Here is a 24,300-nt window from a genome sequence, read left to right as displayed (position 1 = left end):
TCAAATGATACCAATGGGGAAACAGCTTAGTCCTAGTACAAGGACAATGAAAGGCCTTGAATTTTTGACAAATGTACCTTTAATTCACTTTGATAAAATAAGAAGCAAGTCAATAATTAAAAAGTGCTTGACAGGGCTTCCCTGGTGGTGCGGTGGTTGAGAGTCCGCCTGCCGATGCAGGGGACGTGGGTTCGTGCCCTGGTCCGGGAGGATCCCACATGCCGTGGAGCGGCTGGGCCCGTGAGCCATGGCCGCTGAGCCTGCGCGTCCGGAGCCTGTGCTCCACAATGGGAGAGGCCACAACAATGAGAGGCCCGCGTACCGCAAAAAAAAAAATAAATAAAAAGTGCTTGACAAACTAACAACTGCATAATGACGGTAACCAAATGCAGCACTGGCATATCAAAATATAGGAGACATGAATCTGCTAAAAGAAGAAAAATAAAAGGGACAAAGTTTAGGTTAATTTAAACAGATAAATGCCTTATTTAGGAAAAAGAACAGGTAATTGATTGCTTGATTCAGAGCTCTGGACTAGGAATATGGATGCTTGGGTTCTAGTTTCAATTCCATGATTTCCTGGCAATGAATTATGGGAAACTCTCCTGACTTTTCTAGGCCTTACTTTTCTCAACTGTGGAATAAGGAGATTAAACTAGATCAGCCGTTCCCAGGTGTAAGGATTACAGACAGCATGCCCCCAAAAGGTGGGAGACTACCTTTCTATATTGCCAAATTAGGCCATTATTTTTAAAGGAAAACTACCATTCATCACCACTACTATCTCATAAAAGTAAGACATTGATCATGAAAAACAGTGGAAAGAAAATAATCTCAGAACAAAGGAGAAGTTCTTTATATTGAATACGTTTAGCTTAACTTTCTGAGCGTATGTATGTGTGTGTGTTTATGTGTGTGTATGTTTGCACGTGCATTTAAATTATCATTTAACTACAGGCTGGTGAAACATTACAGACTGACACTGGTCCATGGACCAGTGTTTTATGACCAATGAAGACTAACGGTACCACCTTGAGCTTTTATATTCTGCGGCTCTACTCCCCTTTTCCCACACTTTTTAGTTTATAAAATCGGTATGTGTATGTACATGTATAAAAAACATGTAATAGGCATCCTTCTAGTTGCTGGATGGGATGCTGGCCCATTCATGAATCACTGAATAAAGCCAACTGTATCTTTAAAAAAAAGAACAGAAACATGCATTAGTGTTGGGTGTTAGGGGTGGGGATGGAGAGGACTTCTATTTTTTTTTTAAAGTACTCATTTTTCATTGTGCCAAGGCAACATGTCTGGTCAGGGATACATTCTTTTTTGCATGTGGCCATTCTCATATTAGATTCATTGAACATACTAATTATTAGTGTTTCATTCCTTCTTTTGAGATGTCTGAAGTAGACTCATATTGATCTTTTTAGCACTGATTTGGAGGGCAGCTAAGATTTTCCTCTTCTTTACCTTGATCAACCTAAGATTTAACTATAAATTGATGATATTATGGACTCGAAAGTTGAAAGGCCTTAAATATGAAAAGTGTCCTGTTTGTTTTACACTTGGAATCATAAGCAGAGAATACTAATGAATGAATAGTAGGTTTCTTAAGGGGTATTCTCCATACTTAGCAAGGTAATTGAACTATTGTGCTAATTCAAATATAGAAATAGAGCTACACTTTGAGCAGCCCATAGCATACACCCTTTTAAAAATTTTATTTTATTGTAGTAAGAACACAACATGAGATCTACCCTCTTGACAAAACACTTAACTGTATATAATACATTGTTGTTGACTATAGATACAAAGTTGCACAGTAGATCTCTAGAGCTTACTCATCTTGCTTAACCAAAACTCTATGCCCATTTATTAGTAACTCCTCATATTCACCCACCCCAGCAACCACGATCCCACAGTTTGATTCTATGACTATTATGGTATATCAAATAAGTGAAATCTTGCAGTATTTGGCTTTCTGTGACTATATGATCCAGCAATCCAACTTCGGAGTATTTATTCAAAGTAACTGAAATCAGGATCTCAAAGAGATATCTACACTCCCATGTTCACTGAAGTTCTAGTCACAATAGTCAAGTTACGGAAACAACCTTTGACTGTCTCTCTTGCTACGGAGCAAGATGGGACAGCATCCCCAGTGAGGCTCACCCCCATGTCACTCATCTGAAGCTGCTTAGATGTGTACTTTGAAAAGTTTCTAAAAGTTACACAAGATGAGGTTTAAACACTACTGGTAGTATTGAGAGTGCTTGGTTTTGAATTCCCACCATCCTCTCGAAACAAAAGTAGGCCCACAGAAAAACCTTTAAGCCTTTAAAACCTTTTTCCAATCAACACTAGCACAACATTCTAGAATCCCAAATCTCCCCATTTACCCTTGTGATGACCGACGCAGCTATAACTGAAAACCTGTATCCCTCGAGATATGAGTGGTCTGATGACTAGGACATTAGACTGACACAAAGAACAGGCTACAAATACAAATGCACACGGAATTTGGTTGAAAAACAGAGCACACCACTGGTAGCTAAGCAAGTGACTAGAAACCAAGATTAAACTCGAAATCTGTTTCTGCTACTTCTTTGTTATTTAAGATTGGTAAAGCCATTTTTATACTGCCTATGTGAAACAGGCGTTTTCCAACAGCACTGGAGTTTTTGTCCTGAGCCAAAACACCCATACACATAGCACACAACTAAACAAGCCAACGAAAAGTGCCCAGAGTTGCAGTAGGCAGCCTTTACTGCCCACGTGGTGACAATCTCTGCCTCTGCTTTTACCCTAAGAACTCTGTTATCATCATACCTGCATAGTTAAGCACCTCTCAAGGGCCTTGCCCTACAGAGGCAGGCAACACACACTGCCTGCTAGCTTTAAAGGTTACATTTTCTAACAATAAATCCTACTCACTTTTTGTTTTGTTTTTCTGTTTGGCTAGGCAAAGGGCAGGATTTTTTTTTTTTTTTTTTTTTAGTTGCTTTCTCTTATTTTTTTTTTTTTTTTATTCTTTTAGTTGAGACTTTACTTTTTGTACTTTGGGCCATTTGAGGCTGATAATTTTTAATGAACCAAATGATTTTCTTTGGTAATAGGTGGTTTTAAGTATCATTTATAATTCACTATCTGTATTCCTGAGATACATCTGGGGATGTAGTGTTTAGCCATTCCTTAGCATTGAAGGAAGGAAAGAATGAAGGAAAGAAGGGAGAAAGGGAGGGAGGGAGAGAGGAAGGAATCCTGAGGACAGTAAGGCAAATTTTCAGAGGCCAATCTCTTTTGTGCCTTTTCTCAGAGCCTTCTCTCTGGTTAATATGACCCATGGGGCCACATTTTTCTTCTATTCCTCCAAATACTACTGCTGCTAGACCTCTAGTCAACCCTAGTTATTGATTATTCTGGGTTCACATATGGCTTTTTGTTAGTCAACCTTTCTCCTGACTTTCTTTCCTCAACGGCCAGAATAATGTTTTCATTCATCTCTTGAACTTGCTTATATACCTGAATTATTTGCCCAGCTTTTCTCTTTCTATATCTACCTAATTTTAAATTACTGCGCACCCTTTCCCTCTTTTTTTCAGCTACAATAGCTGTCTAGGCACAGGGAAGAAAAGGTAATTTTGCCAACTCTTCTGGCTGTTATTTACCTTTTTCATTTCTTAGCTTTTTACTGGCACCCTGGCTGGCACGTGCTCATATATACCTATGGAATTCAAAACTGGATCACTAGGGAATGTAAATGATGGTGGCAGTTTCAAAGCAAGAACCATGGAAACACAAAAGTTACAATCATTTTGCACCAGTCTACAGACAGAAGGCTTTCTATGTTACATGATGTGCCATAAATGTGCTTCTATTACCATAAAAAAAGTTTTAAAATTATTTTTTTAAAGTATGCACATATGAATGTAATTAAAATGCTCTATAGCATTATAAGTCCAAAGTAATTTAGAGAACAACCTTTGTTGCTTTTACTGAAAAACTAACATCTGTCTGTTATTGCAGTTATGCAGAGTAAAGAACTCAATTTCATTCCTGTGGTGGTTAAACTATGTACTCATTATTGAACAGTCTGAAGTTAAAATCAATTAAAACAGTAGAGCAAACTTCCAGTAATTTTTCAACAAATAAGTTAAACTTCCCTTTCCCTTTCATTCACAAAACTACTGGATAAACAGGAAGTAACAGTAAAGCCATTTTCTTACTGTCACAGCCATTTATATTTATAATGGATATATTGCTCGTGCTCCCTCCACTCCTGGTCATATTACATAAGGCCTTCCAATCTGCCCTTAACATTCTCCTGAACCTATTCTGTGGAAGGTCTCCGATAACTATGTCATCACCAAACATGAACGCCTGACATTAGCTTACACTTTTCTACTTCTTTGGGGAAGTTGATGATGCTGTTTTACTCCCTAATGTTCTTAAACAAACAAACAAACAAACAAACAAACAAAAAATGCTTTCTCTCTTTGGCTCCTGAATTGCAGCATCAGTTTTATCTTCCCTCTTTCTTAACACTCTCTTGGCAAATTCTTTCCAACCCCCATCCTAAATGTAGGCATTATTCTCCATGATTTTATCTGTAAGCCCTTCCTCTTCTGCTCCAAAGACTCTTCTTTGAATTCACCTATTATCTTTTTGGCAACAATCCCCAAGTATCTCTCTAGGTAGGAACTTCTAACTGTATGCTTAAAATCACCCAGAGTATGCTAGCATCATTAAAAATCCATCATGATTTTCTTCCTGCTCTCTTCCTCCAGTAGATATCATTCCCAAATGCCTTGTTCCCCAAAAGAGTATCCCTTTTATTCAACCATCTTGGCTCAAAGGCTTCACTTATTATCTGATTCTTTTTCTCCCTTGTCTCATATTTTATCTATTTCCCAATTCTACTGCTGGACTGTCTATCCATTCCCACTGCTACAAAGTAGTTAAGGTACTCATCACATCTCACAAAGAAGACAATAATAGCTACTTAACTGGTCTTTAATCCCTAGTCCTTTCTAATTTTCCACATTTCTGCCTGATTAGGTGGCAGTTTATGACCATACTCCCTGGTATTGCAGGATGGTAATCTCCACCATATGAATGCCAAGGTCATCATGTTACTACTATATAAGTTACTATTTTATTGAATGTATATGGGAAAAAGTCATAAAAATGTAGGTAGAGTAGAATCTCACAGACAGATGAGGTCATTCCTGGTAAAAATCATGTAGAGATAAAGCATCCCTTTCGTTCTAGAAACAGGAATGGAGAGAGTGGGCAGATGTGGATGCAGACCAAATTAAGGGGTCAAAGTAAAGCCACTCTTTTCCATAGGTCTCCATGTGGAATGGGTCAGGCCCTGTAGGTCACATTAGCTAGAGGGGGATTCAAATTCTATACGTTGCAAACCAATTTTTTAAGATTTCTTATACCTTCCCTGCTTCTCCCTTAGCAAAAGTCTTGGTTAAAGTATCAGTGTTTCTCAGTTGTGTTAAAGAAAATAAAGCAGCCCCAACCCTGCCCCATGTGGGTTTACCAAACGAAACGTTTTCATGAGCTTACAAAACATGTTGAAAATCAAGAAGTAGCATGGATTATGCAAAATAACTGATGCCAAGTTACTGACAAGTCTTTCTTAGAGAGAAAAAGCAACCGAAAGGCAAAAACAGAGAATATTTTTATTTCATGATGACTCTGGGCAAATTCTCTCCATACCATTGTTAGAAAGGCATATAAGTACCTACAGGATAACAGTACAGGGGGGTAGATTTTAATTTGGTTGAAAAATTAAATCCAAAGCCTATTAATTATTAGATTGATGTCAACCCAGTAGGAGGTTTCTGATAGTTAGTTCCAGGCATTTCTTCTTATTCCTGTCTTTTTCAATACATCAATGGCATAGAATATGTTTGAAGGTATACTTGTTAAATTTGCAAATGACACAACGCCTGAAGAGATTCTAAAAAGATAGATGATAGAATCAGGATTCAACGTTTTTGTAAAAGGAAGCAGTGCTGAACTAAAACTGAACAAAACTAAATTTAACAAGGATAAACACAAATCTTACAGATTGTTAAAAAAACAAACAAAAAAATCAATGGCATAGGTCCAGGATTTGAGATAATCTAATTTGACTGTGGTTTGTACTTTTTTAAGAAATGAGGATTTCAGTTGCCCACAGAGTCAACATGTGTCCACTGCAAGATGCAATTACTATAAAAGCTAAATATCTTGGTCTGTCATTGATAATCTAAGATGGGAACCTACACTCTACGGATTTGATCTTCAAACGTATAATGTGTAAGACACCATTCGATAGTATTCTGCAAAGATCAAGCTCTATTTAGAGTGCTGGGTTAAATAATCTATGACATTTGAGGAGGGGCATTGACAAATTATAATAAATGAGAAGGGGAGCAACCAACATTCTGGAGAGGTCAATGATCAAGGGACGGGTGATAAAACTATGCGTATAGACCATAGAAAAGTACTTTGGAAAAGTGAACAAAATGGAAAAGAACTTCAAATATTTGAATAGCTATTATGAGGAAGAGGTAAGTCTTGGATCCTATATTGTCCCTCAGGGCACAACTAAGTGAGAGCTTACAGGAAGACAGATCACAATTCAGTACGAAGAATATATTTTTAGTGGAAAGGGAGCCCACAGAAAGTAAGGTATTCCATGTCATTGGACATTTCTCTCTCAGGTGTGTTAAGAGAAACTACTGCTGTGCTGGAAAAAGAGAACAAATTAGATGATCCTCTAAGGTTCCTTCCAACAAATCAGATTTCATTATTCTATGAAACAAGTGTTACTCCGAATCATAGGAGAATCACAACCTCAAAGTTTTCTACCATTTTTCAATCTGCTACTCATTCAGAGTATTACACTTTTGATGCTGTGCAAACAGAATTCCCGAATGCCCTAACATTACTAAGATGGTGTTTTGAGTTCATTTGCCAATCATAAAGATTGGTCTCACTGAGACATATATGCTTTCACCCACTCTCCCAAGTTCTAGAGGCATATTTGTAAAATAGCTAGCTGGATTTTGAATTTCAGTTTGTGACTGTGGAGTAGAGATTTTTCTCATGTGAAGCTAAGGAATAAAACCTGCCTCATTAGACTATGAGCTAAACAGTTAAACTTTCTGCCTTTCTGCTTTACAACCTGTCTCTCACGACTCTGTAATATGAATTTATACATGTATTTATATATGCATGTGTATACGTACGTTGTGCATGCCTGTACGTGTAGGTATATGCAATGTATGCATGTGTAAATGACATGACACAGTAATAATAGAAAAAAGGTGAAGGAAAAGAAGAGAAAAGTGACAACAAAGCCATATGAGATTAAAACACTGTTTGCAACTCAGACGAGCTACTAGCCGGTTTCCAAATTGAAAACTAGAGGAAAGCCCTTGTTTGCCAATGGTGGGGAAAGGCAAGAAGAGCAGAAGGGGAAAGAGGAAAATAAAAGCTCATGTCCCTGGGGGCAGACAACTCAATCAAGAAATTATAATTGGATCTCCATGAAAGTATGATTTGCTCCAACATAATATATTTTCATGATAATCATATCTCATTACTTGGCCACAAATACTGGTCAAATAAAAATCTCTCAAAATGGGTAGTTTCACCTGGTATGGGGTTATAGTGCTACCAATCAACAGAAGCTAGTCAGAAGTGAATTGTGCATTGTCAAATTACATTTTGCTGCTCATTAGCATTTGAAGAATAGCGCATTCAGTTCCACATCAGAGAACCTACAAAATACAAAAAATGTCCATTTTCTTTCTCATTTTTTGTTGTTCATGCAGCACGTATTTATCTTAGTGAGTACATGGCTTTTTAAATGATAGCTGTAAAACAAAATAGCACTATTTGTATTTCAGAGTAATCAGTAATATCCAGCTTGAATTTTGTCCAGAACTAAAATGGTGCTAAAGAGAATCTGTCTCATGCTGATCAGTTCAAAATCTGAAATTAGAGCTTTAAAAATCTGCTACAGGACTTCCCTGGTGGCGCAGTGGTTGAGAGTCCGCCTGCCGATGCAGGGGACACGGGTTCCTGCCCCGGTCCGGGAAGATCCCACATGCCGCGGAGCGGCTGGGCCCGTGAGCCATGGCCGCTGAGCCTGCGCGTCCGGAGCCTGTGCTCCGCAACGGGAGAGGCCACAACAGGGAGAGGCCCGCGTACCGCAAAAAAAAAAAAATCTGCTACAAAATGATAAAAATGCTTCTTGCATGTAATATTAAAATGTATAATAGACCCAGTTTAACGCTATGAAAGCAAAAATAAGCAATGTTCACCTTCTGAAAAGACTGCAATCTACAGAAACTTGATTTCACTTCATTAATACCCAGGACCTGCTTAACCCCTTCCACCTGATCCCTGTCCTTTCCACTTCTGAAATTGTCCTGACAGCATCAGCACTCTGACCAAGGCCAACAAATACAACAACTTTTTCATCCTCAACCCATGTATTTTCTCTTGATAATTTTGGATTGTTGATTAACCCTTTCTTCCTGAAATTTTCTCCTCCACAGGCTTTCTAACACTGCTTTCGCATGATTCCCCCACCCAGCTCGTCTAACTTTTCCTTCTCTAGCAACTCTCATTTCTTTACTCAAATGAGGTGTTCGCCAAAGTCCTCTCCTTGGCCTTCTTCCTTTCTTACACTCTTCCCTAGCAACCTCTTTTAATTTCATAATTGCAATCATTTCCTTTGTAGGGATACCTGCAAAAACAGGTAATTATTTATACCCCTGCAAACACCACATGTACATCTCCCTATTAGGCAACTCTAGCTATATACTCAATCTATACTTCAAACCAGAGGAGTTCAAAAACCATTTGTCCCCAAACAGGATCCTTTCTCTGAAATTATAACTCTCTCACTTAAAAAAATGGCATCCCTCTTCAGCAAGTTATTTTGGCTCAGAATTGTCTTTGATTTCTAACCTGTCCACATAAAAAAATTCAAGTACTGTTGAGTTATTCTTCCAAATGTCGGTTGCATCAATTCTGGTTTGGGTTCCTCTTGCTCGGACTATTGCGCTTATCTAATATTAGCTCCTCCTTCTTCAGTTCTTCCTCCTCCATTTTATTCATATCTCTCAGATCAATCTTCTCAAAACCACCTCTGATAATATTCCTCTGCTACTTAAAATTCTTCAACGGTTCCCCTACTGCCTTATAAATAAAATCTAAATTCCTTAAAAATGGCTTTCAAGGCTATTCTTGATAGGGTTTCAAACTTCCTTTTCAGTGGAATTTCTCTCAATACCATACACATACCTTATGATTCAGCAAGATGGAACACTCACTGCTTCTCAAATTTACTCTGTACTTCCTTCCCCTTTTATCTTGGTATAATTTGTTCTTTCTATCTTAAATTCCAACCTCTTCTCTTCCCCCTACCATGCCTAGCCCGCACAGGCTATACCAAGATCTCAACCTACGGGAATCCCAACAAGGAGTTCCACCACTTCTATGAAGCCAGGCCCCTAGCCAGAAGTTGCCCGTACCTTCTCTGAAGTCCCAAATTATTTTATGTAGCGTATTTCAGGGTCCATTTTTATCGTTAAGGATACTGACAAATGATAGCAAAGAGTGAGAGGCAAACTAAATGGTTAATCGATGGCTCACGTCCTTAAAAGAGTGTTTATAAACTCTTCACAATCCTACAGTTTATTACGTATTAACATACCATGATCTTTTTATAAAAGCTAAATGTATAGCACATTATTGGTAGCAATTTATATATTACATAAAATGATAAAATAGTTACCTACTTATAAATCTTGTAATCTCATAAAAGATTACCATTGTCACGTTAATTAAAACTAGGATTGGGATAAGGATATGGCATGGAAGGCCTTTGTTAAAAAGACAGACTCAGAGCTTGGGATCACCACAAAATCAGAGCCTCCCATTCAACCAACACACGTTTAACACATACACATAAGTAACCCCACCTCCACCACTAACACCACTTGATTAGGTGTTTGGTAGAGGTTGGGTTAATTTAAAGCATAGGGTAGTACAATAAGTGCAAAGAGAAATATAATGCTGTCACAGGGTTTTTAAATCATTGTCCTGAAAAGCTATGGATATACTAGTTTTTAAAAATTAATAAAATAACCACCAATACCAAAACAATCACCTTTCTTTTCCATACCTTAAAACATAGTAATACCATCATGTATTTTCTATGCACCATTCTCAGAGAAAGCCCTAAACATATCCAGATCTTTAAATTAAATTTGGTTGATAACTCTGCAGCACAGAGAAAAACCACTTTATGGGTAGAAAACTGGAGCACAGAGCGTTTATGCCATCGGTCAAGGTAAGAAAAAGCATCAAGGTTTTCTTATTCCCAATCTAGTGTCTTATTCAGTAGACCAGGAAGAAAAGCCAGTTAGCAGGGTGATGTGTGTGTGTGCGTGTGTGAGCGTGTGTTTCTTTAAGTAAGCTTTTCAGAGGTTTAATGAAAAAGTGATGCAGAAAAAAGAAACAAACAGGAAATTCCAAAGGAAAATTATAGATACTTCTATGGTTTCTGAAATGCAGTAATGAAGGAGAAAGGAAGATTTTATAGGGTGGGAGGATGGAAGAAAGGGAGGAAAAAAGGAAACAGAAATGGGGCACAACTGAAAACTTTCATATCAGTGTTCTGCTCTGAGTATGAATTCTGAAGTCAGGTAAGTCACAAAGTTTGGTGAGGAACCTGAAGCCAGCGAAGTATAAAGATATTCAGATGTACACAGTCAAGCCAGTTGGGAGGGAATACTACCAAGTGAACAGAACACTGGAATGCCATGAGATCTAGGTTCTAACCCTACCCGAGCCACTTAATCGCTAGGTGATATTTGACAAGTTGTTGAAACCCTAGGCCTCAGGTTTCTCATTTGGAAAATAAGGTTGGACAGAACAGCATCTCAAGCCTGTTCCGAACTAACATCGGAAGACACAGGATTCCAAAAGGCAGCATCACACCCAGCTTTGAGAAGGAGGACAGGAAATTGCTCAAAGCCTACAAAGATAGCTGGATTTGGCATGCTCTCAGATATCAAGGAATAGATGGAATCTGGAATCTAAATTCACTTGCATTCAACTAATCAAATTTAACACAATAATCACTAAGAAGAGACATTTCTAGAGTATACTGTATGCCAAGAAAAAGGAGGGTGGAATAGAAAGACTGAAGATAAAGGAGGGGACAGAATAAGAAAAGGAACATTACAACGTGTTTGGAGTAAGAAAAGAGCTTCTTTGTTGATGCTGAATGGTAGTAGTAGCTAGAGAAAGAACCCCTCATTTTTATGGTCACTTTCTAACCCAGATCTTCCCAATTTTACCCTGAAACTCCCTAAGTCTTGGGGCACAGGAAATTCATAGAGCCACATAACAACATACAGAAAGTTGTGAGCACTCCATTTGGTGACATCTTCTGAAAACACCTGCGAAAAATAACTCCACCAATTGTTCTATAAAGCAGACAAATGAGTCACAAATAAACACTAAAGAAGATAGGTTGTCAGTTAATTTGCATAGTCATCATATACCTGGAAAGTAACTGAGTTTTTATACATCTTTTGTCTTGTAAAAATATTTTTGTTAAGCTGGCACTCACCTTTGCAGTCTTGTCAAATGCTTAAAATGAATTTACCAGAGCAAGTAGCATCTGGCTAAACTAATCATAGGCAGTTGTCAGCTATTTTGCTGAAAATCAGCAGTAGAAATGGCCAAACTGGGGGTGGGGGGAGTTTAAAAAGGCAGCGATTCCAACCCAACCAGTAGTTTAATACAAATATCTTAATCTCCACACAGGCTGACGTCAGTGCTACAAATAATACTGCTTTGCCATTCAGGCCCCAGCGTATTGCTGTTCTGGCTGCCAGAAGAATCAAGAAGGCAGTCAAGGTATTTTACTAACAGAGAATGAAAGAATGTGGTCCTTTGAAAAATTTTTAGTTATTCGTGAATTTCCTAAAAGCAGGGCTCAGAAGACCTTTTTAAATTTTTTCTCCCCTTTTGATTTCACTGGTCAAATAACACTTTATATTTTCCTATAATGCCAATCAATATAGAGCTATGGCACCACCTATTGTGACATTACTTAAATGCTGATATCAAATGACAGCCTATTAAATATTGGAAGACTAGAACAAGACATTTAGTATTCAAGGAAATGTAAATGATTATTTTCTCCAATAGTTCCTTCTGAGACCATAATGATATAAAAGGTGGCTGTGAAATAGATGCCTCAAACCTGTTATAACTTGTTTTTAATCTAGTAGAAATAGGTTCATAAGGCAGTGTGTGCACACGACTATCTTGAGTAGCATTAGGACTGTAGGTATTAAGAACATTCTTTCATCCAAGTGGCCAAAAGCTGGGATAATGGTTACTATAATCTCCTGGCTAGATGTCTCCTGCAGAGTATTCAAAATGAATCCCTTTCCTCCCTCCCTCCCTCCTTCCCTTCCTTCCAGAAATACATGCTAGTATAACCGTGTATCCTCACTGACAGAGTCCCCTCTAAGTCACTATTCTATAAGGAAAGTGTGTGGCTGGGGGCAGTCCTAAGTTAGTGTATGCACGAGTCAGGTCAAAGTGGTTCAGGTACCGCTCCTTAAAAAATGTTTTAAGAGGTTGTTCTAATTTGGAATCTAGAAGGCAGGATCAGTCAAAAATAATTAAAATGACAACGAAATCAAGTATGTGTATTTTTACTGACAGCTCTTTTAAACAGACACATACTCTTAGAAACTTAACTCCAGGAAGTAGGTTTCTAAAGAATCCCACGTTGGGGTAATTCATTATTTAAAATGTTAATGTTTCATAGGAAAACAGCTTTAAAGGCATAAAGGGATCAAATTAGTGTATGAAAACTTTTATAAATACTTTTTTCCCCATTAATATTTAAGACCACTAGAGATATATTAATTTAACATTTTTCCATTGGTTAGGAGCCCTTTTCCATTACAAAGTCATAATGCATACGCATCGATATTTCTTACTCACAGTAGTGACCTCCTTCCTAACATACATGGGATGACAATCTTAAAACCCAGATAAAATTTCTCTTGTTTTCCTTTCTGGGTCCTAAGACTCCATTTCAAAACTTTACACTCTGTCTGTGACTATATGTGGGAACTTATGCAAGTCTCCCCAAGTTCCACTTTCTTCATTAGTAAAATAGGGAAAATAATAGCATCTTATCTCATGGACTGTGTATAACATATAAAGGAGATAATGCATATGAACAACTTATAATGTGCCATATAATAAATGCTACTATCATTCTACTCCTCAACACTGCTATTAAGCTACTATTCTACTAAGCTCCTTTTCTCCTTCTTAAAAATACTCGTACGGCTTCCCTGGTGGCGCAGTGGTTGAGAGTCCGCCTGCCGATGCAGGGGACACGGGTTCGTGCCCCGGTCCGGGTGGATCCCACATGCCGCGGAGCGGCTGGGCCCGTGAGCCGTGGCCGCTGAGCCTGCGCGTCCGGAGCCTGTGCTCCGCAACGGGAGAGGCCACAGCAGTGAGAGGCCCGCGTACTGCAAAAAAAACAAAAAACAAAAAAACCTCATAAGAGGAATACTTAGGATTTGCGAATACTCAATCCAAAACTCTTACGGTTGCCAAAAAGGTACATAAATATAAATCTACATATGCTAGAGATTTTCAAAAGGAAAATTTACACTTGTGGATTATCTATTGTATATGTCACGCATTATAATAGTGTAACAGAGCAAATCAAGATCCCACACAGTCACAACTATGTTCCAGCACAGGGGTAGCCTCTGGGGATACAGAAGTAAATTAAAGTTCAATGGAAGAGCCTGTACTTTTAGTTGTGGCATTTAGGGAGGCCTACTTGGAGGAGGTGGCAGCTTAACTGAACCTAAAATGATGGATAAGATTAGATTTTCAAAGTCCTGGATATAGGAAATCTAGGTGGAGAGACTATCATACAGACAAGAGTAAAAAAGTGCAATTGTGAGTGGTGAATAGAAAGTAAATTCAGTTCACCTGAAGTACACAGTCCTGAGTGGGAAGTTTTGGGAGACAATTTGAACTAGGGGGCTTGATCTTCAAATCACAGTGTTTAGATTTTGACTGTTAAATAGCAGTAATGGTAAGTTCTATGCATATGTAATAAAAAAGAGTCCCCATCAGGTACATCTCTTAAAGTCTTCATTTGATGCATCGGCAGGCGGACTCTCAACCACTGCGCCTCCAGGGAAGCCCTAAAATAATAATTTTTAAAAAGCTTTATTTTCCTCCTGATTTTTCGGACAATGCATTCTTATTGGGAAATAGTCAGAGGCTATATAAAAATGAAAAGAATATTTTATCTTACTTACTAATGCTTTAGTAAATACAATGTTTGAAAAGGAAGGCAAGAGATACAGACGTTTCTGTGAGCAGTAATAATATCCAAGCTATTTGGCCTTTTGAAAATCTAAACTGAGAAACTATTCCTGTCAACTGATTTACTAAGCAACATCAACATCAGGTAAAACACCATCTCCATGGTCCCTTTTGCTGGAAATCACAACAGAAGCTTCAAGAAAATAATTTCTTGATTGACTTACACATTCCTCAAGATAGTAAACAAACTGGAAAACTATAGAGTTCAAGTAGTTCAAGGTCAAGAAAGAGAAAATATGTAAGTTTTGTCTTCAGAAAATTGAATCCTCTCCAAATTGATTTAAAAATATTTTTAAATTCTAGAAATCTATTTCGAACCATGTATTCTGTAAACTATCAGTATAATGAGAATGAAAGTTCCTCACCTACAACACAGGCATATAGATATACATATCCAAATGGGGCTGTGTTGGATTCTGGAATGCATAGAAAGTTTATATTTGCACCTATAAGATAATGTGGTATAACAAACATCATGTGACTTATAATTCAGTTAAACATGGAAAATTTCTGATTTAAAAATTGCTATAAGTATAAACAACTGTTGCAGATCCCATCCAGATCTTTTCTATGGATGGGACCACTTCCTGCCCCCCTCTCTACTACCCTTTGCTGCAACTCTTCCTATATCCTCTCTTTGTATGACATGGTTTCCAGACCTACCAGCATCAGAGTATTTCACTTTTGGACATGTTCCAGTGGACTAATTGTCTAAACCGTTAAGAATATGTCAGCGAAAGCCCATTTTTACATATTCATATGTTCATTGCAGGGTTCTTCTAAAAGATAATGCTGAAAACTGGAAATAACCTAAATGTCTTAAGATAAAAAGAGATTCTTTAACAAAACACAAGGAGTTTAAGCCATAAAGGGAATAAATGATAAAAATGATTATATTAAATATTTAAAAAATTCTGTTCATTAAAAGGCATGGTTTTAAAAAGTAAAAATAGAAGTATTAACCGTGGTAAGCTATTTGCATCACATATAACTGACAATGGATTAGTATCTGCAATATTTAAAGAACTCATTAATGGAATTAGGAAGAAGATAGCCCAAAAGAAAATGGGAAAAAGACCTAACAGTTTTTTGAATAGCCTGTAAAAATCCTGAGCCTCATTAGTGATCACAGAAATGCAATTTAAAACCACAGCAAGACACCATTTTACACTCGCTAGACTGACTAAAATTAAAAAGATTGACAATACTTAAAGTTGGCCAGAAGGTGTAGCAAAGCAAATACTAATATCCTTCTATTGAAAGTATAAATTGGTACAACTGCTTTGGAAAAAATATTTGGTATTATCTAGTAAATTTAAAGAGACATGTGCCATCACTTGATAATTCAAATCCTAGATTTATACTGGAGCAGTAGTTCTCAATGTGTGGTCCAGGGACACCACGGGTCTCTGAGGCCTCTTCAGCAAGTCTCTGAGGTGACAACTACTTTCATAATAATACTAAGACATTATTTGCCTTTTCACTCTCATTTCACAAGACCGTGCAGTGGCGTTTTCTAGAGTCTATATGATGTGTAACATCATCATTGCTTTGCTAGTTAATGCAATGTGAGCTTGTGTATTCTTCTGTTGTAAAACTATCTCACTTTTAATTTCTAATATAACAAACATTGATACATTTAACCCACATAAGCAAAAGCTCTTAGAGTCCTCAATTCTTAAGAATGTAAAAGGGTTCTGAGATTTAGAAGTTTGAGAACAGGTGCCCTAGAGGAAAATCACTGCACATTTGCATCATTGTTCACATGTACACTGACAGTAGAATAGATAAGTAAATTGTGTAGTATTCATCCAATGGGATGTTATATGACAGGGGAACTGAAATTCAAGTATATATACCAACATTGGTAAATGTCAGAAACATTATGTTTAGTGAAAAAAATAATTGCATTAGAATAAAGCAAATTTTATGATTCCATTTATAGAATGGCTTAAAACTGAGCAAAAGTAAATGCCATATTGTTTAGGGATATCTCATGGTAAAACTATAAGGAAAAACAAAGGGATGATAGGGACACGTAACTGAGGACAGTGGTTACCTTTGGAGTGGAAGAAAGAGGATGGGACCTAAGAGGAACACACAGGAGGCCTGCAAGGGTATCAACAAAGTTGCGATTGGTAAGTTGGATGGTAAGTTCATGAAATTAAAATTTTTTTTTCTTCTTTATATTTTACATGGTATGTGAATGTGTGTGTTTTTCTATAACCATAAAATATTCTGTAATGGTTTTGAAAATGTCTTTACTCACATTTTAAAAATATGAAAGACAACTGTTTGCATAGATGTTGTTTTCTAGTCTTTTAGAAGGAAGGGAGTGGGTCAGACACTATTCAATAGCCCATGTAGTCTGTATGTGTTTATGCTTTTATTTTCATTTGTTCACTTCTGTATTATATTCTAACTTAATTTCAAAAAGTAGATATACTCATCTCTCAGTCTTTCTTAAACATTTATTTATTGCATCGTCTTTAATGCCTCAGAATGTTGTCAAACATAATTGACCATTTTATTGATATTATTGTATAAAACAGAATGATATTCAAGGCATTAATAAGCAGTAGGATACATTACACCAAAGGCTCTTTTTTTCCCATAAAACAACATTTGGCATTGATGTCTTACCTTTTTCCCATATTATATAATTACTCAGTATACAATACCTAAGGCAATAGTCAATTAATACAAATTAAATAGGAATTTTGATAACTGCATAGTTTTATGAGAAAAAAACCAAATAAAATATTTAGAATTCAGTGAAGAATACTGTTAACATATATTTGGTTATCCTTAAATAACTCATAGTATTAACATCTCTCTTAAAACGTAAGGAGTGATAGTCAAGCAATATGCAAACAGATTTAATATTCCTAAAGACAGGACAGAGAGAGAGGGGAGAGGTAGGAGGGAAGGAGAAGGGAAATGGGAGGGGGAGGAGGAGGGAGGAGGGAGGTTTTATGAGGAGCTGAAGTTTTAATCATGCAGAATACCTTGTACTTGCTGCCTATACTTGTTTGTTCTGAAACTGTATCACTGTATGAAGTATGGATATAAATTGAAATATTCACAAACAAGCACAATCCACAGGTTAAGATGTAAAGAATCTTATTCTGATGATGCTTCTTTGGAAACAATTTTATGCCTCCCACGAAACACTAACCCTGCCAACAGAAAAGACTGCAACCGCTTTCTAAGCCTTTAGATCCCCATCTAAGTGGCCACTCTTCAGAGAAGCCATCTCTAAGCATACTATCAAAAGTAGCCCTCCTGCTGCACCCACCCCACAGTATTACTGTCCATTTTTGCACCCGGTATGTTTCTTTCCTAACATATATCAAAGTCAAATAGTTACGCAATTGTTATTGTCTGTCTCTCCTATGAGACTCTAAGCACCAAGAAGGCGGTGACCACATCTGGCTTGATCACCAATGTATCACCAGTGCCTAGTATAATCCCTGGTATATATTCAGCATTCAATAAATGTTTGTTGAAAGAACGAATGTTCTTCAATGTATCCTCCTCCTGCTTTATTATTTACCTGGAATATTTCTCTCTTGGTCCTCTGTTGCAGTTTCCATTTTGTTTTTCTGATGCCCTGAGGTATCATGAGAACAGATAATATCATGGGGGACCATATAACAAACCCCATGATGTACATATACATATCTTTTATATCAATCACTGTAGAAAATCATAACCCATCATTCATGCTCAGAGAACCTGTAAAACACTATTAGATGAAGGGATAAAGAAGAGAATTTAAATTTATTCTTAAATACCAAAAAGAGTAACAAAATAACAAAGACTTCTAAGAAGCAATTGCCAAGAATGCAAAACAATTATTTAGCACAAGAAAACTGGTAACAGGCACACATCTAAGAAGTTAAAAGTCACATGTGTTAAAATAGTAAAGCCAATGTGTATGAAGACATACTTTTCTAAATTTGATGCACTGCTCAGAGTTGAACATTTCACTGTATCTATGGCAACTCAGTCTCTCCTTTTTGATTAAAAAAAAAGAGTAGTGTTCACTCAGAACCGTAAGTCTGTCTCTCTTTTGCTGACAGACAATAAAGGTTGGGGGTAGGGGCATTTTATATAATTTCTCCTTGGAAAGTAGGAAAGATAGGCATGCCTTGGGCATGTATAAGTACAGTTGTGTAACCTGCCAGTTTAAGGTACTCCAGCCCAGATGACTCTGACCTAGAGGAATATGGAACGGTTGCTTTGCACTTTTACTTAGTCCTTTTCATTATACTTTCTTTCTTTCTTTCTTACCTCCGACTAGACTATAAGTACCTTAAAGATTCAGAACATCTTTGAAATGGAACTAATATAGTAATGACCTTAAAAATGTATTAAAGTAGATTCTCAATAAACTCTTGATTTTAGTGAATCCTGCTTACTTATCTGAAATCAGAGATCTTAGAAATCACGACACACACAAAAAAGGTAATTATGTGAGGGGATGGAGGTGTTAAATACCCTTATTGTAGTAATTATTTTGTAACATATATGTGTATCAAATCATTCCACTGTATACCTTAAACTTACATGTTATATATTAATAATATCTCAATAAAGCTGGAAAAGGGGGCTTATGAATCAGTTAATGCATACATTGAGCTACTTTACTCATTAAAGAAATATAACTTTGGTAAATTTACATTGTCATTCTTGACAATATTCCACCAAACAAAATGGTAGCATAAGCTAATATGAAAGGCTACTACTGCTATTCAAGTTATTCTATATAATATTTAAGGAAAAAACCCAGGTTCAAAATTATGATTGTCAAATTCCCAGGGGCTAGAAACAAAAAAGAAAAAATTCAAAGCCAGAGCTCCGATAAGAAGCTAAAGGATAGACCAAGAGGAAATTGGAACTAAATATAAGCATAAAGACTAGGGATTTAATATCTGCATACGGAAGCAAATTTATGTCACAAGCTTCTTGTACATGAGGAGCTGGAACTGAGCTCTCTGAGTAAGAATAGGAGTCTGAAAAGGTGGTCCTCTCTGGAAAACCAGGTCTGGAAAACCTTCAACCGCTTGCTGAGGAGTGTGACAGGAAAACAAACTAACCATGTCAAGCTATGGGTAGAAAAGTGGGATACCGTGCCTTACCAACCTGTGTGGGAACGCTGTACTAAAAATCGATATAAAAACTGGTAAAACTCTGCAGAGGCAGAAAAACAGAAACCATTCCATATGGTACCTCTGCAACCCAGAGTATCTGGAACTTTCGAAGAAAACAATTTCTCCTGAAGGTGAGCTCCCAAATAAAGAAATTACAAATCTTATGAACAAACCAACCACTAGGAGATAGTCCGCAGAAATAACAAAATGTGAAATTCATACCTTAAGAACTACAGATATCAGAATAATCAGAAGGAAATTTTAAAATAACTATGGTCAATAATCCAAGATATGAACAAAAGAATGGACAACATAAAACAAGGAGAAAAAAGGATGGATAGATTAGAAAAAAGAAACAAGCTGTATATGTAGCTAACTCCCATACTAGATTGTCTTTGGAGGGCAGGGACCCAATCTCACTCATCTTTTTGTCATCTTGCAGTATCTAGCACGGAGTATTATGCACAGGAGACAAGGTTTATTTAACTGAACTGTGTTCTGTGCCCATTTTTTTTTTTTTTGCAGTATGCGGGCCTCTCACTGTTGTGGCCTTTCCAGTTGCGGAGCACAGGCTCCAGACGCGCAGGCTCAGCGGCCATGGCTCACGGGCCTAGCCGCTCTGCGGCATGTGGGATCTTCCCCGACCGGGGCACGAACCCGTGTACCCTGCATCAGCAGGCGGAACCCGTGTACCCTGCATTGGCAGGTGGACTCTCAACCACTGCGCCACCAGAGAAGCCCCTGTGCCCATATTTTAATGTTTACAATCTTAAGAAGAAATAAATGTTCATCAGGAAACCATTTTTTTTAAACCTCCAGCTAGACTGATTAGGAGAAAATAAACACAAATTAAGAATGAGAGAGGGGACCTCACTACAGATTCTATAAATATTAAAAGTATAATAAGGGATATTATAAACAACTTTATGTCAATAAATTTCATAACTTAGATGATATGGACAATTTCCTTGAAAGATTCAAAGTACTAAAGCTCAGTCAAGAAGAAATAGATAACTTGAATAGCCCTATATTTACTAAAGAAATTAAATTTTTATAGCTAAAAGATCTTCTCACAAAGAAAACTCCAGGAAACCATTCTTAATGGCAGTCTATTGTATTGTATTAAAACATGATCAATGATGTTAAAGATATGCAGGATTTAGTCCAAATAAAACAATGATTTGTGTGCATTGTAAGAATGAATGCTTTTTCTTGCCCACCTCCATAATACTAGACAAGAGTATACATGACAGTGAAGGGTAGCAGAATATGTCACCCCAGAATATGCCACTTTGACATAAGGATTATTTTGAGCTGAAGGCAATTAAAAAGGAGACATGAGAAAAACTGTCTGCTCCCCACCCTCCCCCTCCCCCTTCCAACACACATACACACAAGGAAAGGCAGGGTGACTTTTAATCACTGGAGACAATTCTAGACTCTCATCAGCCCATAAACAGCAACTGAAGAATCAACATAGCAAACCTCACTAACTCACTTTTACCTTCCATTAATTTTCCCCATTCATTTATTTACCTTCTCACAATTTGCTGTGCCTAGAAGCTCAAAGTCCCTTTCCTTTATCATGTCACTTCTCTACAAAAGGTATTGTTGTTTTGTTAGCACGCTATTAAATTAAACCTCAAGTTCTAACCACCCTTTTGAATTACTCATCACTGAATACTCCCTTGTGTATGCCATTTGCACATGTTTATAAACTTGTTTGTCTTCCTCTTGTTAATCTGTCTTTTGTCAGTCTACTTCATAGGGCCCCAGCCAGAGAACTTAGGAGGGTGGAGAAAATAAAGTTCTTCCTCCCCTACAACAGGTACATTTAATAAAAAGAATTTGGCAGAGAGACTCTGAAATGCCAAATGTTATTAACCAATTTGTAAAAGATTCTTCATACTAGAAAAAATAAATCCACTAGAACAGTATTTAAAGAAAACTTTAACAATTAGAAAAATATGTACTCATTATTTTTTAAATATAAATAATGGCTGCATATTAAACAAAAGGTACTGAGAATAATGCTTGAAAATAATACTTAAAACTTGTGAAGCAACCATTTAAGTAAAGTCAAACAAAGTTGATACATTAGGATTAATTACTGCTAGTAGTAAAAGCATTCATATCTACACACACAGAACGTACGCCCAAAATATGTGCTTGACCTACAGGCCCATGAACTTCTTGTCTGTGCTTCTGTTATAAGAAACACAGGAAGTTGTTAGTCTGTGACTCAACTTTTCACTCACACCAGTGCTATTTCTGTTATAATCTTGTTAAATTTTTGCCCCTTTCTCTCCCTTAATACCAAGACATCTGAGGCATGAATTCTGCTGGTTACTTTAATAGACTTATTTTTACTAGCTTAAGTCTGTACAAGGTTTATTTATTAGTTCCATGGAGACTAGGTAACCTTTCGGGTAGAAAGATTTAGTTTTAAAGATTCACCGTCTTGAGAAATTTTTACGTGCGAGTCTCACTGTTTTATTGACCTCTCAGTGATTTGCAGTATTCGTATTACAAATTCTAATCACGAGCTACAGATGAATCAGAAAAAGAAGAAAAGGTGAATCCTGGTAGAGGAAAATACCCATGATGGGCTGCTGAGAGGGAAGTATGGCAGAATGAAAAAGCCAAGAAAAACTGAGCAGCACAAATAGGCAGATTATCTATATGCTTGTGGGCAAATGAGATGGTAAGAAGGGGAGAGGTAAGAAGGAAAGGGGCTAAAGAAAAGAAAAAGAGACACCTAACAAAAATCAGAAGTGAGGCTGACCTCACTTAAAGATCATGATGATGATAATCCAAATTGGAGAGGAAACGTGTATATAACTAAAAAAAGCCAACATCACTTGACCACAGAAAGCCCTTGGCTGAGACCTCTTCACCTCTAAAGGCCAAAAGAAAGGAAATATGCATAATCATCGAGCACCTCCTCTCTGCCAGGCATGCTGCTGGGCACTCAGTTCTACTCTGACCTAGCCCTTGTGTACCTTTCCAGCCTCATCTTATGCCACTCTCCCCTTTCAACACTATTTTCTAGCCACACTTGCTTATCAGGTCCTAAAACATGTTAAACTCTTTCTGCCTTGGGCTCGCTGTCCTTGTTATTTCCTCTACCTGGAAATCCTAAATCCTAAATCCTAAATGCCACATCTTCAGAGAACATTCATCGAGTCATCTGACCTAAAATAGGAGCACCTGTCATTTCTTTTCCTAGCACTTACCACAACTCATAAGTATATATATATGTATCTGTTTGTTTGTCCTCTGTATCTCCCACTAGACTGTAAGTTCAACGAGGGCAGGGATTATATCTGTCTAGTTCACTAACACATCCTTAAGCACATAACCTGAAGTATACAGTAAATGCTCAATAAATATTAGTTGAATATTAGTTGAATGCTACCAGAAATCTACTAGAGCTAATCAATGAATTTGGTAAAGTTGCAGGATACAAAATTAATGCACAGAAATCTCTTGCATTCCTATACACTAATGACGAAAAATCTGAAAGAGAATTTAAGGAAACACTCCCATTTACCACTGCAACAAAAAGAATAAAATACCTAGGAATAAACCTACCTAGGGAGACAAAAGACCTGTATGCAGAAACCTATAAGGCACTGATGAAAGAAATTAAAGATGATACCAACAGATGGAGAGATACACCATGTTCTTGGATTAGAAGAATCAATATTGTGAAAATGACTATACTACCCAAAGCAATGTACAGATTCAAGGCAATCCAATTCAAATTACCAATGGCATATTTTACAGAACTAGAAGAAAAAAATCTTAAAATTTGTATGGAGACACAAAAGACCCCGAATAACCAAAGCAGTGTTGAGGGAAAAAAAACGGAGCTGGAAGAATCAGACTCCCTGACTTCAGACTATACTACAAAGCTACAGTAATCAAGAGATTATGGTACTGGCACAAAAACAGAAATATAGATCAACGGAACAGGATAGAAAGCCCAGAGATAAACCCACGCACCTATGGTCAACTAATCTATGACAAAGGAGGCAAGGATATACAATGGAGAAAAGAGAGTCTCTTCGATAAGTGGTGCTGGGAAACCTGGACAGCTACATGTAAAAGAATGAAATTAGAACACTCCCTAACACCATACACAAAAATAAACTCAAAATGGATTCGAGACCTAAATGTAAGACCAGACACTATAAAACTCTTAAAGGAAAACATAGGAAGAACACTCTCTGACATAAATCACAGCAAGATCTTTTTAAATCCACCTCCCAGAGTAAAGGAAATAAAAATAAACAAATGGGACCTAATGAAACTTCAAAGCTTTTGCAAAGCAAAGGAAACCATAAACAAGACGAAAAGACAACCCTCAGAATGGGAGAAAATATTCGCAAATGAATCAACGGACAAAGGATTAATCTCCAAAATATATAAACAGCTCATGCAGCTCAATATTAAAGAAACAAACAACCCCATCCAAAAATGGGCAGAAGACCTAAATAGACATTTCTCCAAAGAAGACATACAGATGGCCAAGAAGCACATGAAAAGCTGCTCAACATCACTAATTATTAGAGAAATGCAAATCAAAACTACAATGAGGCATCACCTCACACCAGTTAGAATAGGCATCATCAGAAAATCTACAAACAACAAAGGCTGGAGAGGGTGT

At 37.2% G+C, this 24,300-nt stretch overlaps 1 protein-coding gene across 14 annotated transcripts in view; it reads right to left on the bottom strand.

Moving 5' to 3' along the window:
* Positions 1-24,300, bottom strand: part of DIAPH2 (diaphanous related formin 2) — a 919,875-nt gene that overhangs the window by 380,506 nt on the left and 515,069 nt on the right. The window contains exon 25 of one of the 14 annotated variants that reach the window (XM_055081638.1): positions 17,347-18,085. The exons of the other annotated variants lie outside the window; for them this stretch is intronic. Within the exon in view, the coding sequence (XP_054937613.1) occupies positions 18,021-18,085 (65 nt within the window). The 3' untranslated portion in view covers positions 17,347-18,020. Of the gene's footprint in view, positions 1-17,346; positions 18,086-24,300 lie in introns of those variants that run through there. 14 annotated transcript variants of the gene reach the window in all.

This window comes from Physeter macrocephalus, chromosome 21 (genome assembly GCF_002837175.3).
Source record: "Physeter macrocephalus isolate SW-GA chromosome 21, ASM283717v5, whole genome shotgun sequence".
NCBI classification, from domain to species: Eukaryota; Metazoa; Chordata; class Mammalia; order Artiodactyla; family Physeteridae; genus Physeter; species Physeter macrocephalus.
This window is presented reverse-complemented; position numbering and strand designations above follow the sequence as displayed.